Raw genomic sequence first — 21673 nt, 5'->3', positions numbered from 1 at the left:
ACAGAAATATGTGTGTGTGTGCGTGTGTGTACATGCGTGTGTGTGCGTGCATGTGTGTGTGTGTGTGTGTGTGTGTGTAAAACAACATACAACATCTCATATCACATCACAGTAAACAAAAATAATTACACATTGTGCATATGTACAGTAACTATTGTATAGTATCTACCAGCTATGAAGAAATGTTATGATGGAAAAAAGAAACAGGAGAAACAGATACTGGTCTCAGTGTATAAAATAAATTTCAAAGTTCCAGCAGGGTACTGTGATAGGACTTTGCAGGTCTACTCCCTGTTCAGTTATATATTTAAAGTCCAATTACTTACATGGCAAATATTTTCAAATTAAGAATTCACACCATTATAGACAAATCTCTTAAGCCCAATGGTGTACAAGTGAAGAATTGATGCTGTTCTGAAGGCAAAGGATGGTAACACCAAATACTGATTTGATTTAGATTTCTCTTCTGTTCATTCACTCTGCATTTTCTAAATTGGTAAAAATAAACTATTAGCATGGTATACTTTTAAGTTGCCGACTGTCGGGATCACAGGGTTCAGAATACAGATGCCAGAATCCAGAAGGCTGGCAATGCCGGCAGCCGGGAGTATTCCCACTTGTGGGGGTCCACGACACCCATACGGTGGGTATTGAACCTCTGGTGTGTGCCGTGAGCCACTAAGCCAGCAGCATGGCAAGCATAGCGAGCCCGCAAGGGGACTCTTTGCGCTTGCCCCATTGCCGGCATACTGGCGGCTGGGATGCCGTTTTGGCGGAATACTGATGCCCAGCACCATACCGAACCCATTAACACTTTTAATTTTGAAAGCATTCTTACTTTGCAGCATTTTTCCACACCTGCCTAAAACTTTTGGACAGTACAGTATATCTATATCTATCTATCTATCTATCTATCTATATATATATATATATATATATATATATATATATACACAGATGTGTCCTCATACAGCTATCCTTTTACACTATTCTGTATGTTGCAATTCCTGTGCTGTTCAGTTTTTTCTCCAATGTGCTACTTTTCCCCACAATTTTGTATCTTACTTTGCTTATAGTGGACGGAGTACTCAGGATTATTGATTTGGCACAGCTCCGCAGCAAAGTTCATGGATTTTTGGTGCAATATGAGGACACATATGTACATATAACAGAATGGAAATTAAAATAAAACATTTTGCACAACTACTTCATTAGATATACAAAGATTAATATACAAACAATGGAATGCTGACATGGTCGGAATGTCAACAATGTGGTTTAAAGGTAATTTTGTCCCTAACCCTAAAGATAACTTCAGGTGCCGATATTTATTATGTCAAGAGGGTTAAAATGTTGACACCTGGATAGTTTGGTGGCGATATTATGGTTGGCGGTATTGTCACCATCAAAAAATCCATCTGCATACCCTTAAAAATATATACCATAGTATAAAAAGTTCACAAAGAGCCTTTAAAACAAGCTGGCTCCAGCAGTGATTTGGAATATTCAGTAGATTACTATCAAGACATACAGTACCTTGTTTGTCATATTGGGATCGTGGAACGCCATGTATATTTTTAGTAGGAAGAGGATGTGCGGCAGTCGCCATATGTTTAATGAGAACTCCTGAGATTTCTAATGCTTTTTGTGCTTACCAACACTGTTAGCACAATATTAGTATTCTACTTTTGTATGAATGTATGCTAGTACATTGACTGAACAGGACTGAGAAAAAGACTTAGTTACCATGTAAGTGCATATTAGCATACCTGACAGCATTAACAATTTCACCAGAACTGGACTACCGTGTGTTATGATTCCAGTACTCCTGACCGGAGGAGATCTCATGGCAATGGTCAGAGTACTGGAAGGGAATGCTGGTTATGGGAGCGGGAATGGAAAATAGCCCCTGGCGCCCTAACTCCGTTGTCTCGCCCGTGCTGTCAGAACTCCCCTGCGAGACTATGGTTGCTTGAGCCCATGGCAGCCGCGTTTGAAGGGCGGATTAAGTCTGCCCAACTCCGATGCCCCCTCAGGTCTTAATGGGAGACAAAGGGAAATCCGAGACAGGGTGATAACAAGGGGCCCTCTGACTAAACAACCAGGCCAGGGGCTACAAGCTAACTGACAAAACCTAAAGTATGTGCGGAAACCCGCCAGGGAAAAGGACAACCAAAATCCACTTGTCCAATACTCCTACCCGGCACCGCCGGATACCAGAGTGGACCTGTGGAAGCGGAACCCTCCGCAAAATGCACCAAAACATAAATAATAAATAATAAAGCGGACAAGCCGCAACACACGGCAAGGCCGTGACTCACGAACACCACTGGATGTTATATGGTGATTAGTCAGGACTCCAGGAATTAGATGACAAACTTCCGAGTTCAGAGCTTCCAATACTGGAATGACCGGATACAGCAAGACTGGAACAGACTCTCAGCAAACAAAGACAGCATGCAGGAAGCTATTACCGGCGTCTGTGAGAAGCCCTGGGAGTGTATTTAACAAGGAGTCCTCCAATCAGCTGCCAAAAGGCTGATTAGAATAAATGCCGTGCAGCTGCCTTGCTGCCCGGCCAGAGAGCAGGAGAAAACATTAACCCTTAAAGCCTAGCAACGGGGAACACGGTCTGCCAGTGGCGTCCCCGTTGCTAGGGTCCGTGCGGCTCAGCGCGCCCGGCGTCCAGCGTTGCCAGGGAGCCGGCGGCTGTTCGCGTACGGCGTCCCTGGTTGCTAGGCGCCGGGCCGCACCGATGAGCGGACCCCGGCGCCTAACACCGTGTTGGGCTGGGGCATAAAGGGACCACAGAGGGAATGCAATGGTAAGGGTACCCTAAGGTGGCAACACAATGCTGAAGAGGGGTGGCTAGCCACCAGAAGTGCTGAAAGAAAGAAGAATAACTGTTCCATATCTATCACTTTGTTTCTAGGCATTCTCCAGGACCAAGTTTTTTCAAAGTTCTGTCTTACCACAACTGCATTTTATATGTGGTTATTGATAAATAGGCCCCAGAGAGATATGGTATTTGGATGCTAGGTCGACATGGATCAGGTCGACAGTCAATAGGTCGACCACTAATGGTCGACAGGCATTAGGTCAACATGGATAAAAGGTTGGAAACAGAGAAATTGGGAAAAGAGAGCGAGTGAGAGAGAGATGGGGACATTAGTGAGAGAGATGGGAAAGAGTAAGAGATGGGAAAAAGTGAGAAAGCAAGAGAGATTGAGAAATGGGGATGTAAAGAGATGGGGAGGGTAGATATGGAGTCAGATGGGGATGAGAGAGAGGTGGGGACGACAGAGTGAGAGAGAGATGAGGATGAGAGAGAGAGATGGGGACAAGCAAGAAAGAAGGATGGAGTTGAGAGAGATAGGAGAAAGAGAGAGATGGGGATTAGAGAGATTGGGATGAAAGAGATAAATGGGAATAAGAGAGAGATGGGGACGATAGATAGAGAGAGAAGGGGACAAGAGAGAGATGATGAGAGAGAGAAATATGGAGATGAGAGAGATGGGGACAAGAGAAAGATGGGGATGACAGAGAGATAGAAATAAGAAAGAGTGAAAAAAGGGAGATGGGGATGAGATGGGACGAGATAGAGAAAAAGATGGGGACAAGATAGAAAAAAGAAATTAAGACAAAAGAGAGAGATGGGGATGAGATAGAGATGGGGATGAGAGAGAGATGGGGTTGGGAGACAGAGAGATTGGAAAAAGAGAGAGAACAAGAGAGACTTGGGGATGAGAGAGATGTGGACAATAGAGAGCGAGATGAGGAAGAGTGAGAGATGGAAAAAAGAGAGAGAGCAAGAGAGAGAAATGGGGATGAGAGAGATGGGGACAACAGAGAGGAAGAGAGAAGGGAACTAGAGAGAGAGGTGGGAATGACAGAGTGAGAGAGATAACCATGAGAGAGAGAGAGATGGGGACAAACAAGAGAGAAAGATGGGGAGGAGAGAGAGATGGGAAAAGAGAGAGAGGAATAAATAGGCAGCCAGGGAAAACTACCATTACAAAATAATGTCAATAATGGAGCTCACCCCCACTGCGAAAGGGTGCAGCTGTGGATGTCCAAACATAGTTGTGGGCAGGTTCCACTTCCACCTGAAGCTGAGGGTTGATTAACCATTGTAATTATCATCCCTCCATGCTTCCTTTTTACATTAAAGTGCTCCCCTTTTGGACAGCGGCAGCACTGTACAACCACCCACGGCGCCAGGCCAGTCCAGTCCAACCCTGTAGGCTTGCAATGTAGCATACTGTACAATAAAGACAAGCCTACCACAAAAAGGTCCCAACACATATGTAACTTGAGAAAATTAGAATTGTAGCATAAAGTATCCCAGTATTATAAAATTAGGGTATGTATTAATATGTTAAAAAATTCTGCTTTAATATAAATAGAAAAATGTTACTGCATGTAATGCTAAACTCAGACTGTTACTTGGAAAAAAAGAATTAAGGAGCAAGGAAAAATCAATGACATAAATTACTCAATCTGCGTCAAAATCACTCTCTTTATTGCAAGAACTTGTGTACTATAATGACTAAAGAAATCTCCTGCTAGCACAGCCTGCAGAAGGCTACCACAGGAAACACTACAATGTAGAGTACATACTTACATACATATCCATCTCCATGTGGTAAAATTTATCACCTTGTAACTACCTTGGAAGCTCCCGATCTCCAGTCCAACCTTAAAATATCTTCAAGATAAACACTTTCAGATTGTTATTTAAAACGCTGTATGGCTGTCCTTTCTGTCATTTGTGATTTATTCCTTTTAGAGTAGTCTAATAAACCAGAGGCTCCTTCCAGGCAGGTTTGATATTACAAATCAGCAAATGCTACAGATATATTGTTTCTTATGATTACTGGATTGCTAAACTGATTTTTCATATGAATGTGTATGTCCACTACTGTAGATTGAATTCCGCATGTAATAAGAAATATTTGGTCCCAAGGGAATGTGTGTTAGGCTGTGCATGCCCCATTTTATTTCTATCAGCTCAGTTCTTATATGTTTGTTTGAGTCAAATCTGTTCTGTGTATCATTAATTCCTAGGTTTGCTGCATATAGTCTCACCATGTGTTCTATGAGGAAGACAGGTAGGGAAATACCTGTTTCAAAACAATGGGATAACATTTTGACACACAAACGCCCATAAGTAGTAAAGTTCCGAAATGCTGCTCCTACACCAGTGGTGCTGGGCACCTACAGTAAAGTCCACATTGATCCTGAAACCAAGCATTTGTGCTGGTAAAGTGGAACATACAGAAGCACAATTCTACATACAAGGCCATTAACCAAACTACACTAATTTACATCTCTTCATTTATCTCAAAATATCTCCCAACCCAACCTCTCCACTCTTCACAAGATCTACGTCTCTCATCCACACTCATTACTTGCTCCCATGCACGATTGCAGTACTTTCTTTGGCTGCACGCAGTCTGTGTAATGCCCTACCAAGGACAATAAGACTCTCCCCTAGTCTCCAAACCTTCAAGCGTTCCCAGAAAACTCAACTCTTCAGGCTATCTTATCATATTCCAGAACTGCTCACTCAACCTTCATAAGCTTTCCTATCCGATTATATCCCCATTTTACAGTCCACACATATCCTCCACATATTTTCTCTTTCTTCACTTTCCCTTCCTTCTGACCCTGGTTCATCATTGCTGTGATGTGATATCATGCAGCCCACCGAGAACCTTTGCAATCCGGTGGAGCTCTTAAAACCATTAATTTAGATATACTGAATATACCATATTTTGATACTTTCATAATCTCCAATCCAGAATCACAGAGCAATTGTAAAACCTGTTGTAGACATACCAGCATATGCATAGATTTTCCTTTATTGTTCTCTCTTTATTTATCCCTCCCTTCAATGATCAACATGCCCACTCAAATGAAAGGGGGTTGATGGAAGTAAGGTACACCACCGATAATCCGGCACCCTCGGTTCCAGCCCTGTGCCGGATTATCGGTTTTACCTGATTGGTGGTATCATTGATGGTGGTGTTGGCGGCATCCTAATGCCTCTCACAGCCTAATTCTATCCAGCATGATCTCCACAGCCTAACTCCAGCCATGCAGCCCGGCTCTTTGCCCGCAGTGCGACTCCCCTACAAAGTCTGACCTCCTGCTCACAGCCAGATTCACCCAACTGCAGCCTATCTAAGACCTCCTGCAGCCTATATAAGCACCTCCCACAGCCTAAGCACCTCCCATAGCCTATCTAGACCCTCTCACATCCTAACTCCCACCCGCAGCCTAACTTCCCCCAGCATCTGATGTGTCCTGATTAAAGGCGTAATTCAGACCTGATTGAAGCAGCAAAATCTTTCTCTAATGGGCAAAAAATGTGCACTGCAGGGGGGGGCAGATATAACATGTGCAGAGAGAGTTAGATTTGGGTGGGTTATTTTGTTTCTGTGCAGGGTAAATACTGGATGCTTTATTTTTACACTGCAATTTAGATTTCAGTCACGCCTGAGGTCTGACTCTGGACAGTAGAGATCTCAGGCATAGGGGCAGAATGGTATGTGACCTGGGAGCTTTGATTAAGTTCCTGGACATTAACCAGGATGTGGTGTACTAGAGCATAGGCCCGAAGGCATGACCTAAACAACAGAGATTGGAAAATAAAATAAGTCTTTTATTCAGCACGCAAGATGGTATAGTTAGCGGCAGTTGGTAATAGACTCAGTTAATCGGTATCACAGATAATGCAGTAACTTGGGCATAGGAACTTAGGAAATGCTGTAGCAGATGTAACATCGATGGCAAGATGTAATATCGGATGTAGTGTGAACCACTAATGAAGTCTCAGTATAGGTGAGCACACAACAATAGACACTAGATGCAGTGTAAACCACTGATGAAGTCCCAACATAAATAAGCATACAGCAGCAGGCTTAGAAGCAGTGTAAACCACTGATGAAGTCCCAATATGAATGAGCACAAGGTTACTGACCACTGGAGCTGAGATGGATACCAATGATACTGGATATTGGTGCGGAGCACCACTATAGCTGGAGATCGATGGCGAAACACTGATGGAGCTGGAGATCAATGGCGGAACACCGATGGAGCTAGAGATCGATGGGAGAACACCAATGGATATGAGTATCAATGGCGGAACACCGATGGAACTGGAGATCGATGGCGGAACACAGATGGAGCTGAGTATCGATGGCGGAACACCGATGGAGCTGAATATCAATGGCGGAACACCGATGGAGCTGGAGATTGATGTTGGAACACTGATGAAGCTGGAGATCGATGGCAGAACACAAATGAGCCAGGTAGAGCTGCAAGCTTGATGGAACTTAGGTCAGGACAGAGTGGAATCTTCTGGAGCAAGGTAACCTGGAAGCAGCTGAGAGCAAACAACCATACAGGAAATGACAATCATAGCACTGGCGACTAGGCAGTCCTTACCCAGCATTCTTATAGCAGCCAGTGTGCAGGGATTGGCTGAGATATTCAGCTGGACAGCAGGATGCTCAGGATAGGCTCACTGGAATCAGATGACCGGATCGAACATGACAGCCCCCATGATTAGTTTAGGATGGAAACTATGTTTGTGTCACACGTGGCTGCAGATCTGCCCCACTATGCAGTGGACGCAGACCACGCTGATAGCAACTGGACCTGGAGCACAGACAGCTTGGACAGGCACTTGAGAGGTAAGAATGTCTGTTTAATTACCCGGACCGTGACACACCCCACCCAAATCTAACTCTCTCTGCATATGTTATATCTGCCCCAGCTGCAGTGCACATGGTTTTGCCAATTAGAGAAAAATGTTGCTGCTGCGATCAGATCTGAATTAGGCCCTAAAAGAGGTGCCGGGCCACCAGATGCCAGATAATCAGTGGGGTACCCGTACTTTCTGAGCATCTGCAGAGATGCTGTTTATGGTGTTCAAATGTGCCTATTTAAAACTTTGATGCAAAACTCCACCAGTTTCTGAGCAGACTCCATCTCAAAATAAGGACACCTAGAAAGTACAGTATGTGTTTGTTTTTTGTTCCTCATGTCATCCCTACAGTGTATATAAGAAAAGCATGGATAACATTTATATTATGACAAATAATACCAACCACACTAGAAAGTGTTATGAAGTTACCCCACCCTCCTGTGATATTAATAGATGACATCTGTACTCAAATCCAAATTAGCAGCAGTAGGGGAACTCCTCTGGTTATGGATCAATGGGTTGACCTGGATAAGGTCGACAGTCAATAAGTGAACCACTATTGCTTGACATGGACAAGGTCATCATGGGAAAAAGGTAGACAAAGTGAAAATGTTGACAAGTGAAAAGATCAACACGGGACATGTCGACACATGAAAAGGTCGACATGAGTTTTTGTAACGTTTTTGGTTTCATATTTTCAAAAATATGACCAGAAACCTGAATTAGTACACCGCGTCCCCTGGCTATGCTGACGCTGTGCTCAGCACAGGTTACTATTCCCAATTGTAGTCCACGTGGATGGTAAAGTAAGAAAAAGTTAAAAATAAAAAATAGTAAAATACTCATGTCGACCTTTTCATGTGTCAACCTGTCATGTGTCAATCTTGTCCATGTTGACCAATAGTGGTCCACGTATTGGCTGTCGGCCTAAATGCTTCCACCCTACCATCCGAATACCAGCTTCTCTGAAGAAACCAAAAAGGATCCCAATCATAGTCCAAAGTTTATAGCTGAAATAAGCCAAATGAGGGTACTCCCCAATTTCAAATTGCACAGTAGTGGTTTATTACAAAATTACATCTCCATATCAGTCTATAAACCTTGTTGTCAGGGAAGGCAGGAAAAGCAGAGCCTCACCTGTCATACTCCAGTATACTCCACAGGTTTGATTATTAAAATGATTAGAATAATACAAGGAAGATATTTATAACTTATAAATATGATCTTTGTATTATTCATATCATCTTTGTATTATTGTGGTCATCTTTATAGTCAAAACTCACCACAAAATCATATGTGTGCATGCGTGTAAGTGTGTGTGTGTAACTCTAACTCTGATACTAGCCAGTGCCTCCCCAGCTATTGACCTCACTTCACCGCATTGATATAATCTATATGCTACACGACAATGGTTGATACTGTTCATTAACCACCCTAAAAGATTCTGTGAAAAAAAAACTAATAGGAAACACGTTTTACATTGAAAAGTTCTAGTAGAACCTTAACCACCACTGAAGAGGTTAACTGCAAAGAATATTCTTATCCATACCCAATCACGTGAAAATCCCCACACTTCCCTAATGCTTTTCTTTATTGCTTTCTTAGCTATTTGCACTATAGCAATCTTTCTACACTGCACGCAACTTTTACTAGAGAAAGAAGGACACCATTCATCATTTCTCTTCCCCGGCTCTTGCTTCTAACCGGAGGATGATCAAAAAATCAATAAAGGCCAGTTCAAGATTTTATTGATTTCAAGGTTTTATTCTGGGCAAGCAATATTTTCACCGCAAGTGGTCAATTTCCAGGTTTTCATCAGTTCTGTCAGTATTAGGAACATATTACAGTCTCAGTCTGGCCAAATTACAAAAAGGAAAAGAAATGGAGAATAAAACTGAAGTACTCCTCCAATTTTAAAGCAGAATTTTCAAGGCTTTAAAGAATTTTAAGTGTCTCTTAAGTGAAAACAATAACATGAAAAGCTCTGACCGTAAGAGTGAACAAGCTCAACGGATTACTTTTTATGCGCTGCAAAACATATTTTCAGAAAGATATTTACTTATGTACCTCAGTGTTTATAATAGAAAAAAATTAATCTAAACATAAAAACATAAAATAAGATGTTAAAGCTTTTCAATCAGTAGTAGATAAAGCAAAATATAATAGGTCAACAAAGAAAAGGTCAACAATGTCTAGGTTTACCTTAAATGGCCAACATGCACAAGATTGACTTAGGGAAAAGGTTGACACAAGTAAAAGTTTGTATATGAATTTGTAGTGTCAAATTGTAGGTTTCAGCACATGGAACCCCAATTAGTGCAGACCCATGCCTCCCACCCCCAGTAAAATATTCCACTTCAGCTCATGTGGGTCTCTTAGCACTGGCTACACTGTGACTGGCAGTAACTTTCTATGGAAAATATTTGCCTGCCAGTCACCTGCAAGACAGGCAGTGCCATTGGGAGGTGTTTCCTCCCTCCAGGACTGCCAGACCGGGCTGCGATTACAGAGAACTGGCTTTCTGTGGTAAGCCACTCTCTACCTTTCAGGCAGCCCTAGCCGGCTTCTATGGGCTGCAGCCGATGAAGTCCACAGAAGCCAGTTTTGCACGTGTGCAGTTCCACCTCTGCTGGTGTGCATGTGATGGTCCCAGCACCTGTCAGCTACATTGCGCAGGTGCCGGGACCCAGCCAGTGGCAGGAACCAGGCGGTGGGGACCAGGAAGCAAGGACCAGGCAGCATGGCCATCAGTAGCCCCCCTCCTCCACCACACTGGTTGTCACCATGTAAATACCTCTATTCCAAATACAGTTCTATGATGAGTGCAACACATGGAAGGTAAAGTTGTTAGAACTGGATTGAACAGATGAAAAGGCACACTATTTAACACACCAGACATTATACACCTATCAACAATGACAAAGATTGGGCTGTTCTCATTCCTCACTGGACTAAAAGGACTGGAGATTGCCACATGAGCGTAACAGTCTTTCTGGAGAGCTTTGTGGTCTGAAACAAGAGCATGACTACATACAGTATGAAGATAGAGATGTGTATACACAGGCCCCAATGAGGGCACCTGCAGGTGTCATAATATTTAACCATTTCTGATGGAAGGAGTTGGGAGATCAGAATTTGCCTTACTAATAGAGATTAAGCCTTTAGTTTTACAATGAAGATGAAATCGAACTCCAAAATTTGCTTTGCAGAATGTGAGTTTTTAAATCAGCAGGTGTTGGCAGAGATGGTGCATTTAGGTGGGTGTTTCCAGAGAGAGATAAAGTGGATGGAGATAAAGTGCCAGCAAATCAACTCCTAGCTGCCATGTTACAGGCTCTGTTTGAAAAATGACAGTTAGGAACGGATTGGCTGGTACTTTATCTCCTTCCACTTTATCTTTCTCCAAGGCTTAGTACATAGACCCTTGGTAGTATATCTGTAAACGTTTACTCTCAATGCTCTGGTAAGAAGCATTGTAGAAATGAGAATAACTTATTGCTATGGTACGCGTCCCACTGCTATAACCACTTAAATGCACCATAAATGTTATTTTGCTTATAGTGCAAGACAGAAAATGTAAGCATGTGATTAGAAAAACTGAACGTCTCAGAAAGAAGAGTTGTTTATCTATAAAAGCAATGGAAATAAAAGCTAAAGGCTTTCAGGGATTTATGTGGATTGTTTCATTAGAGTTTACCTCAATAAATTATTCCATACAAAATGTATGTCTTCAAAAAAGGTCAAATAAGAGTCAAGGGGGACTAGAAAATATATTGAATAAAACACCACTGCATATTTATGACATGACTACTATTATAATTATTATTATACATAATATACTACTCAGTTTTGTATGCACAAGTGGTGACATAACTGAGCTGGAGGCCATGAGTTTTGGGGATGAGAGTGTTGGGATGTTTGTGAACAGGGTGCTGGTGGTATGTACAGCCGTACTCACAGTTATACACACACTGGTCATGGAGCGAAGCTTTAGCAGAGCGGGGCACACAGCTCACCAGCTGGGGACTGTATGAGGGTAGTGGGTTGTGGTGCAGCAACTCTGAAGGTTTGGAAAAGAAGGTACTGTAATCGCAGGTCTCATAGGGGTACGTGTCTATTGTGGCGCTTTAACACAATGATATAAAATGTTAGCTGCTCAAACAATTTAGTAATACCTCTCAGGTGCATGAAAGGGAGGGATTATCCTAAACAAGTAAAATAAATGAAAAAGTTGTTCCCCAGTACTAAGGAGTATCAGCAATGCCTCTTAGTGTGCTGGGGGAAAAGTTTTTTATTTGTTTTTCTTGGCCTTCGATGTTGATTTGATTTTTCTTGGTCGTGAGGTTGATCCCAGGATGCAACGTGGTTGCAGCTCTGGGATTGCAAATGCAACAAGGAGGTGTTTCACACATTCTACCGCATTTGCATTACTATGCATCCCATTTGCAAAGCTGCCTGCGAGCACCTTTACAAATGCGATCCATGCTGATTGAGGGCCTTAATTTGCTTTACAGAACTTGACATCCAGAATACCATTTTCTCAGAGACTTCATTATCCGCCCAGTCATCCAACAGACATTGGGCTTATGTATCAAGCTATAGGTCCCTTAAATAATTCAGAAACAGCGGGTAGAGTATGATTTGCAGTTATGTAATATACTGTATATTTGGACACTGACACAATTTCTGTCATTTTACCTGTTTACCAAAACATATTTAAGTTACAGTTATATAATGAACATGGTTTAATGTGCAGACTTTCACTTTTACGTTGAGGATATACACATCCAAATTGGAGGAAGAGTTTAGGAATTATAACTCTTTAATAAGAAGCCCCCTCTTGTTCAAGGGAGCAAAAGTAATTGGACAATTGAGTAAAGGTGTTTCATGTATAGATCTGGACTATTCCTTTGTTATTCATTTATGAATTAAGCAAGCAAAAGGTCTGGAGTTGCATCCAAGTGTGGCATTTGTATTTGGAAGCTGTTGCTATGAACCCACAACATGCGGTTTAAGGAACTCTCAATGCAAGTAAAACCGGCCATCCTTAGGCTGCAAAAAAAACAAAAACAAAACATCTATCAGAGAGACAGAATGAGCCTTAGCAGTGGCCAAATCAACATGTTGGTACATTCTGAGGGAAAAAAAGAACATGGTGCTGAGCTCAGCAATATAAAAAGGCCTGGACACCCACGGAAGACAACTGTGTGGATGGTGGCAGGATCCTTTACATTGTAAATAAAAAAAATACCACATCTTCTGTAAAACACGGGGGAGGCAGCATGATGGCATGTTCCTGCATGGCTAATAATGGCACTGTGTCACTAGTGTTTATTGCCAGATGAAGTCTGAAGTGTCTAGAGATACTGTCTGCCTATATTCAGCTGAATTCTGCAAAGTTGATTGTTGTTTGGGGTAAAGCGTATTCAGCCACACGTGTCACTATATTGTGTGCATAATGTGTCGGCGTGTATACGCAACATATATGCACAATTTAGCTGTTGTATGTATTTGATTAGCGCCTGCAGCGGCTCAAACCACAGTGTGCGTATGTATTGCTTTTCTTTGTAAGTTAAACAAACTTAACAGTATGCTGCAAAAGGCAATCCAGGAGTTTTTTAAGGCAAAAAAGTGGACTATTCTGCAATTACTGAGACAATTGCCTAATCTCAACCTGATCCAGCACGCATTTCACTTGCTGAAGACAATACTAAAGGCAGAAAGATGCAGGAACAAACAACAACTGAAGACAGCTGCAGTAAAGGCCTGGCAAAGCATGACAAAGGAGGAAACCCAGTATTTGGCGATGTCCATGTCATTGCCTACAAACCGTTCTCAACAAAGTATTAAAAATTTAAATTTTCTCTATGATTATGTTAATACTGTATGTCCAATTACATTTGAACCCCTGAAAACGGGACTGTGTATAAAAATAGTTGCAATTCCTAAACGTTTCATACAATATTTCTGTTTAACACCTTGAATTAAAGCGGAAAATCTGCACTTCAGTTGCATCTCCATAATTTCAAATCAGTTTTGGAGGCTTACAGAGCCAAAATCAGGAACATTGTGTCAGTATCCAAATATATAAGGACCTAACTGTAAGTATAACTGCAATTTACCAAAGGCTGAACACATAATATATCAAAGATATCACCTGCATTCAACTTAGTAATACAGGATACCACAGTAACACAGGATACCACAGTCCTCATTTGTCAGAAAGGATCAAGTCACTGTACCAAATGATACGTTCTGATAAATGAGCCAATGTGCCAGTCTGGCTGCTAGAAAGTCACTCTGCTTGGTCAGCATGCTTAAGCTGGGGCATGAAGTGAGACATGGCGATGCCCCCACAAATCTGTCCCCGGCATTCTTTTTACATGCCATAGGCGTGCACACAATGGGAATGACGGGAACTAGATTAATGCCCCAGTCTGTCATTGCCTCCCTGGAAACTTATACTTCCACATGCAAAGTCCAGTGGACACCCAATTGCATTTCTGAATACTGCAGCAAAGTGATAGGGTAAGCTATCACTTTGCTATTTACTCTGCACCGGGACAGGCTCTTACCGGGGCTACAGCACTGGCAAGATCATTTTGAAAAATGGCAACAACAAAAAATCCTATGGCCTGCAGGGACATTTCACTAGAAATGATAAATAGGCCTTATGGAACATCAATGATTTAGGATATACTCATGAGCCCTCCTTCCTCTCAGCTCCTCACATTGCTGCACTCTCCTTGCACAGTCAATAACTGGGAATACACATTTAGCAGGTTATTCATTGGGGGAGATTCAAATGTTTGAAAAGTCGGTTGGGTGTCTGTTTTTCCCTGTCTATTAGATAGGAAAAAACAGACTCCCAACTGACTTTTCAAACATTTGAATCTCCCCCATTATGTCACATTTTTGTTTTATCTTTGTTGCTTATTTTTTACTGTTTTTGTCAGGTCAGGTCTTGTCTGTGTCCCCAGAGGGGGCGCTAGTGGGTCAGTGGAGGTAGATGGGAGAAAACGAGGAGGCTGGATGATGTTTCTGCGCATGAGCGCAATGGTATTTATTATACAGATGATAAATAATACGGCAGCAGAAATAATAATAAATGCAAGTGTCAATTATGCAGCGTGATAGCTGAAAGTCTATTGGAACAGAATGGATAATGACTTGAAGAAATGATAACCGGTAAAGATGATAAACAGATGAGAAGGTAACTTGTAGGAATTATTCTGGTATAGAAACCAGTGCAGGTTAAATCATGGAACTTAGCTGTGATGTTGAAGTATGGCAAACCTGATAGCAGAGGCAGGAGTCTGACTGTGTCCACAGTGCAGGTGGTGAAGCACTGATAGCGAGCAAGCTGTATCACAGGTGAGAGATGGAACACACCTGGAGTCAGTCTCTACTGCTAGGCTGAAGCACACCAGGTAATGATGGGTGTGAAGCCCAATGATGAATGCAGGTATTGCTGGGACTTGAAGTTCCACGGAGCTGAGTGAAGTAACCAGGAGTACAAAGTCTCTTGAGAATAGCCAGGTACACGGAGGAGACAGGAACCAGATCCTTTCACATGAGTCTCAGGAGTGACACAAAGTCCAGGATGCCTGCAGACTGGACCTGCAGCTACATATATACCCCTTGGTTAACAGTCATTGGTGGAGTGAGGAAAAGTGGGTGCGGCCAAGCACCGGATTGGCCGCCGTATGCTGAGTACTGGAAGCTGTCATGGCGGCGCCCATGCCGCGGCCCAGCGGGAACGCGGCGCGCTACACGCCGCCGTCACAGGGGCGCTCTCAGGCCCATAATGGCGTCCGATGGCAGGGACGTGGATGACAGGTGACCGCAGGGAGCCAGGACGGAGTCCGCAGCGGCGGACAGATGTCAGCTTGGTGAGTCGATTCCTGACAGTACCCCTCCCCTTAAGGGTGGGCACCGAACACCCACGTGGCTTGGAAGGATGAGTGTTGTGGAAGACACGGACCAACCTTGGAGCATGGACATCCAACGAATTCACCCAACTTCTCTCCTCTGGGCCATAACCGGACCAATCGACAAGATATTGAAGTCGTCCGTACCGGCAACGGGAATCCAGAATCTTTCCAATCTCGAATTCCACGCCCCGCTGAGTTCGAATTTTGGGACCAACTGGAAGAGCTCTCTGGAAACGATTTAGGACTAAAGGTCTGAGGAGAGAAACATGAAAAGCATTAGGTATTCGCAGAGAAGATGGTAATTTCAGTTTGTAGGCCACAGGGTTGATGACTCTTTCGACAGGAAAGGGGCCAATGAAACGTGGTGCAAATTTCATAGACGGGACCCTAAGACGGAGGTTCCGGGTAGACAGCCAAACCTTGTCCCCAGGTTTTAAGCAAGGAACTGCACGTCTTTTGCGATCAGCAAAGTGTTTATACCGGCTGGAGGCCTTTTTGAGAGAAGTGTGGATCTTCCTCCAGATGGAAGAAAACTGACTCAGAGCAGAAGTGGCGGCAGGAACATCCATGTTAGGAAGCTCTTGGAAGTCTGGGACACGAGGATGTTGTCCATACACTGCAAAGAATGGAGTCGTCTCAGTAGCAGTGTGGTAGCGGAAGTTGTGGGCAAACTCGGCCCATGGGAGCAGATCAAACCAGTCATCCTGGGAAGATGAAACATACAACCTTAAAAATGTCTCTAGTTCTTGGTTTACCCTTTCTGTCTGCCCATTCGTCTGCGGGTGGTAAGATGACGAAAACTTCAGTTTGACTTGCATTGCAGAACAGAGAGCCCTCCAAAACCTCGCTACAAACTGTACACCTCTATCGGATATTATTTCTGAGGGTAGACCATGTAAGCGGAAAATCTCCCGTAGGAAGATTTGGGCAAGTTTTGGGGCAGAAGGGAGACCCTGGAGAGGAACAAAATGGGCCATCTTGGTAAATCTGTCCACTACAACCCAGATGGTATTGTATCCTTGAGAAGGAGGAAGGTCGGAGATAAAGTCCATGGACAGGTGCGACCAGGGGCGACTAGGAACAGACAATGGTTGTAACTGACCTGCTGGAGACTGACGAGGAGTCTTATGCTGCACACACTTAGGACAGGATGCCACGAAATCCTTGATGTCAGCTTTCATCTTTGGCCACCAGTATGTCTCAGAGAGGAACTTGAAGGTTTTCAGAACCCCGGGATGACCAGTGAACTTGGATTGATGGGCCCAAGACAGCAACTTGGGACGGAGTTCTGGGGAAACAAAAGTCTTACCAGGAGGAGGAGTTGGGGAGACTTGAGTTGCAGCAAATACCACAGGACTCAGAATGGAATGTGGAACTGAGTCAGGCGTTTCCTCTTCGGATTCCATAGACCGGGATAAGGCGTCAGCTTTAACATTCTGCGAACCTGGACGGAAATGAAGCTTAAAGTTAAAACGTGAGAAAAACATAGACCACCTGGACTGGCGAGGATTAAGGCACTGGGCTGCCTTTAAATACAGCAGATTTTTATGATCCGTGTAGATGTTGAACGGATGTTTGGCCCCTTCCAGGAGATACCTCCATTCCTCGAGGGCCAGCTTAATCGCCAGTAGTTCTTGATCTCCAATGGAATAGTTAGCTTCTGCAGGGAGGAATTTACGAGAATAAAATCCACAGGGGTGAATCTTCCCATCAGTTCCCTTCTGGGAGAGAACCGCTCCAACTCCCACTGTAGAGGCATCCACCTCTAACTCGAACGGTCTGTCTACATCTGGCTGGGACAGAACTGGAGCAGACATAAAGGCCAGCTTGATCTTCTGGAAGGCCGCTAAAGCCTCTTCAGGCCAGTTGGAATGGTTTGCCCCTTTCCGAGTTAGGTTGGTAATAGGAGCGATGAGAGTGGAGAATCCCCGAATAAATTTCCTATAGTAGTTGGCAAATCCCAGGAATCGCTGAATAGACTTGAGAGAGTTTGGAATGGACCAATTGGCAATGGCTTCCAATTTTGTCGGGTCCATCTGAAGATCCGATCCGGAAATTATATATCCCAGGAAGGGTATAGAGGAAACTTCAAAGGTACACTTGGATAGTTTACCGTAGAGCCGGTTCTCACGAAGACGTCGGAGAACTTCACGGACTTGTAGACGATGAGAGGGAAGATCTTGGGAGAAGATGAGGATATCATCCAGATAAACTACAAGGTATTTATACAGAACATCACGAAAGATTTCGTTCACAAAGTGCTGGAACACTGCTGGGGCATTACTCAACCCGAATGGCATTACCAGGTACTCGTAATGACCATCTCGAGTGTTAAAAGCTGTCTTCCATTCATCACCACTCCGGATTCTGATGAGGTTGTAGGCACCGCGAAGATCTAACTTGGTGAAGATGCGGGCTCCTTTAACTCTGTCAAATAATTCGGTGATGAGTGGTAATGGGTAACTATTTTTAATGGTAATGTCATTAAGACCCCGGTAGTCAATGCATGGACGCAGTCCTCCATCCTTCTTTTTGACAAAGAAGAAGCCTGCACCAGCTGGTGATGATGAAGGACGGATGAATCCCTTCTGTAAATTTTCCCTGATGTAATCGCTCATCGCTTCCGTTTCGGGAACAGATAGTGGATAGGTACGCCCCCTAGGTGGCTTCTTGCCGGGAAGGAGATCGATGGGACAATCCCATTCTCTATGGGGCGGCAGGACATCTGCGGCTTTTTCACTGAAGACATCTGAGAAATCTTGATAAACCGCAGGAAGACTTGACTGTGTTTTGACTTCAGTAGACTTTACAGGACAGATTTGGGCTAGACAGGACTGATGGCAATGTGAACCCCAAGAAGAGAGTTGTAACGTTGACCAGTCAAACTGTGGGTTGTGTAGCTGGAGCCAGGGCATGCCCAACACGATCTCTTGGGTGGCTTGAGGAATGACTAGGAACTTAATTAATTCAGAGTGTAAGATCCCAACTCCCAAAACCACTGGTACAGTCTGGTGAGAGATATTCCCCTTGGGGATTCGGCTACCATCCACGGCGGTAATATAGACTGGGGAAGAAAGTTCACATACAGGCAAACAAAATTTATTTACCGCAGCTTGGGTGATGAAGTTTCCTGCAGCTCCACAGTCCACTAAAGCAGATACAGATTGAAGCCCAACTGAAGTCTCTAAAGTCACAGGAAGGATAAGATCTTGACTAGAAGGAGCTTGACTAGAAGATCCCAACTTGACTCCTCCTTTGCAAGTTAGGATCTGGCGTTTCCCGAACGCACTGTGCAGGAGTTAATCTGGTGGCCTGCAGCCGCACAATATAGACATAGTCTCTCTCTCATTCTTCTTGACCGCTCCTCAGGAGTTAGGCGGGACCTATTTATTTGCATAGGCTCATCAGAAGGTGGAGACTGGAGCTGTACGGAAGGTATCATCCTTAATCTGCGGGGCTCACTCCGGGCACGTTCATTATTGCGTTCGCGGATGCGAGAGTCCAACTTGATACACAAAGAAATTAAATCAGACAACTGCTCAGGGAGATCACGGGTCGCCAGTTCATCCTTGATCCGATCCGAGAGTCCATGCCAGAAAGCTGCTACCAGAGCTTGGTTGTTCCACTGAATCTCTGCAGCCAACGTCTGGAACTGGATGACATATTGTCCCATGCTTCGGGTACCTTGACGAAGTTGGATCAGGTCTGCCGAAGCTGATGTTGCACGACCAGGCTCGTCAAAGATCCGTCTGAAGGTTGACACGAATTCTGCATAGTTGTTAATCAGAGGGTCGGCACATTCCCACAGAGGAGACACCCAACTCAAAGCAGATCCGGAAAGTAGAGAGATGATGTAAGCAACCTTGGATCTAGACGTGGGGAAATTATGTGACAACAATTCAAATTGGATTTCACATTGGTTAAGAAACCCGCGACACAACTTTGGACTGCCATCATACTTGCTTGGCACGGGCAGGTGCAGACGTGACACTGGAGCTGATGCAGCCGGCATAGGAGAACTCACAGTACTGGCAGGTGCTGGAGTAACAGGAACAGAAGAAGTGTGTGCACTAGGCAGGGATTGCTGTAGTGTATCTATCCGGGAGGACATCCCTTGCAGGAATTGGAACATCTGCTGCTGCGCAGCCTCTTGACCATCTAGACGGGAGACCAGGTTTTGCAAGGCCTCTGACCCCACACTCCGTCCACCATCCGAGTCCATCGATCCTGGACTTACTGTCAGGTCAGGTCTTGTCTGTGTCCCCAGAGGGGGCGCTAGTGGGTCAGTGGAGGTAGATGGGAGAAAACGAGGAGGCTGGATGATGTTTCTGCGCATGAGCGCAATGGTATTTATTATACAGATGATAAATAATACGGCAGCAGAAATAATAATAAATGCAAGTGTCAATTATGCAGCGTGATAGCTGAAAGTCTATTGGAACAGAATGGATAATGACTTGAAGAAATGATAACCGGTAAAGATGATAAACAGATGAGAAGGTAACTTGTAGGAATTATTCTGGTATAGAAACCAGTGCAGGTTAAATCATGGAACTTAGCTGTGATGTTGAAGTATGGCAAACCTGATAGCAGAGGCAGGAGTCTGACTGTGTCCACAGTGCAGGTGGTGAAGCACTGACAGCGAGCAAGCTGTATCACAGGTGAGAGATGGAACACACCTGGAGTCAGTCTCTACTGCTAGGCTGAAGCACACCAGGTAATGATGGGTGTGAAGCCCAATGATGAATGCAGGTATTGCTGGGACTTGAAGTTCCACGGAGCTGAGTGAAGTAACCAGGAGTACAAAGTCTCTTGAGAATAGCCAGGTACACGGAGGAGACAGGAACCAGATCCTTTCACATGAGTCTCAGGAGTGACACAAAGTCCAGGATGCCTGCAGACTGGACCTGCAGCTACATATATACCCCTTGGTTAACAGTCATTGGTGGAGTGAGGAAAAGTGGGTGCGGCCAAGCACCGGATTGGCCGCCGTATGCTGAGTACTGGAAGCTGTCATGGCGGCGCCCATGCCGCGGCCCAGCGGGAACGCGGCGCGCTACACGCCGCCGTCACAGGGGCGCTCTCAGGCCCATAATGGCGTCCGATGGCAGGGACGTGGATGACAGGTGACCGCAGGGAGCCAGGACGGAGTCCGCAGCGGCGGACAGATGTCAGCTTGGTGAGTCGATTCCTGACAGTTTTGTTCTTACAAATGCACAGTAATGCCAATATTTCTGGTTCTTATTTTCACTTGAATGTGAAAATGGCCTTGGAGGAGGCAAGCCGGACACTACAGTCAGAGTTCTGAGAAAAGTCATGTAGAAAATATGACATACTTTGTGTAAACCAGATGCCTGAACTCCTGCTGTTGCAATCGCCAGTCTAGGGTATTACACATTCCTTGTTTTCTGTTTATCGGTAAGCATTAGCATTACACTTCATGTATCACATTAAAAACTAAAAACAAGAGAAGGAAAGACAAAGACCAAACTAAAAATATTTGTCATTTTACAGAATTATGAGTCCACTACTGACATTTGTTACATTTATCATTTTCCACATAAATATTATAATTGATGTTGATGTATGTTCTTCTATTTATGCCTTATCTACAATGGACGTTGTAGACCTGCTGTTTACAGCGTGCACGCCAGAGGTTATGCTTGAGTTTTGATTTATTATGGCCAGGTGAATGGGTAATGTAGACAATTACTCATGTCTTTCTTAAGATAAATGTATTTAGGACTAGCTCTACCATTAGGCAAACCTACATGGATGACTATGCAGCAGGTGGTTAGGAAACACATAACACACTGAATGAGTGGCACAATGTCACTCCTCCCTTGATGTTGGAGCCCCCTCATGGGAATCAGAGGCGTCATGAAGGAGAAACTGACAAGTGCAGATTCCACATGTCAGCAGTACACTTGAAGTGTTATGGTGTCATACCCAAGCACTTCACTTCCAGTACCAAATGGTGAGATGATCCTACACTCAACTATCGCCTGCTAAGGTAAGCAATGGA

At 44.0% G+C, this 21673-nt stretch overlaps 1 protein-coding gene across 5 annotated transcripts in view; it reads right to left on the bottom strand.

Moving 5' to 3' along the window:
- PLXNA4 (plexin A4) overlaps positions 1-21673 on the bottom strand; it is a 1021577-nt gene that overhangs the window by 446937 nt on the left and 552967 nt on the right. Inside the window, exon 5 of one of the 5 annotated variants that reach the window (XM_063926766.1) lies at positions 9458-12766. The exons of the other annotated variants lie outside the window; for them this stretch is intronic. Coding sequence (XP_063782836.1) covers positions 12737-12766 — 30 coding nt within the window. The 3' untranslated portion in view covers positions 9458-12736. Of the gene's footprint in view, positions 1-9457; positions 12767-21673 lie in introns of those variants that run through there. 5 annotated transcript variants of the gene reach the window in all.

Source organism: Pseudophryne corroboree, chromosome 6 (genome assembly GCF_028390025.1).
Source record: "Pseudophryne corroboree isolate aPseCor3 chromosome 6, aPseCor3.hap2, whole genome shotgun sequence".
Classification (NCBI taxonomy): Eukaryota; Metazoa; Chordata; class Amphibia; order Anura; family Myobatrachidae; genus Pseudophryne; species Pseudophryne corroboree.
Note: the sequence above shows the minus strand (reverse complement) of the source record. Positions and strands in the feature narration are given on the sequence as shown.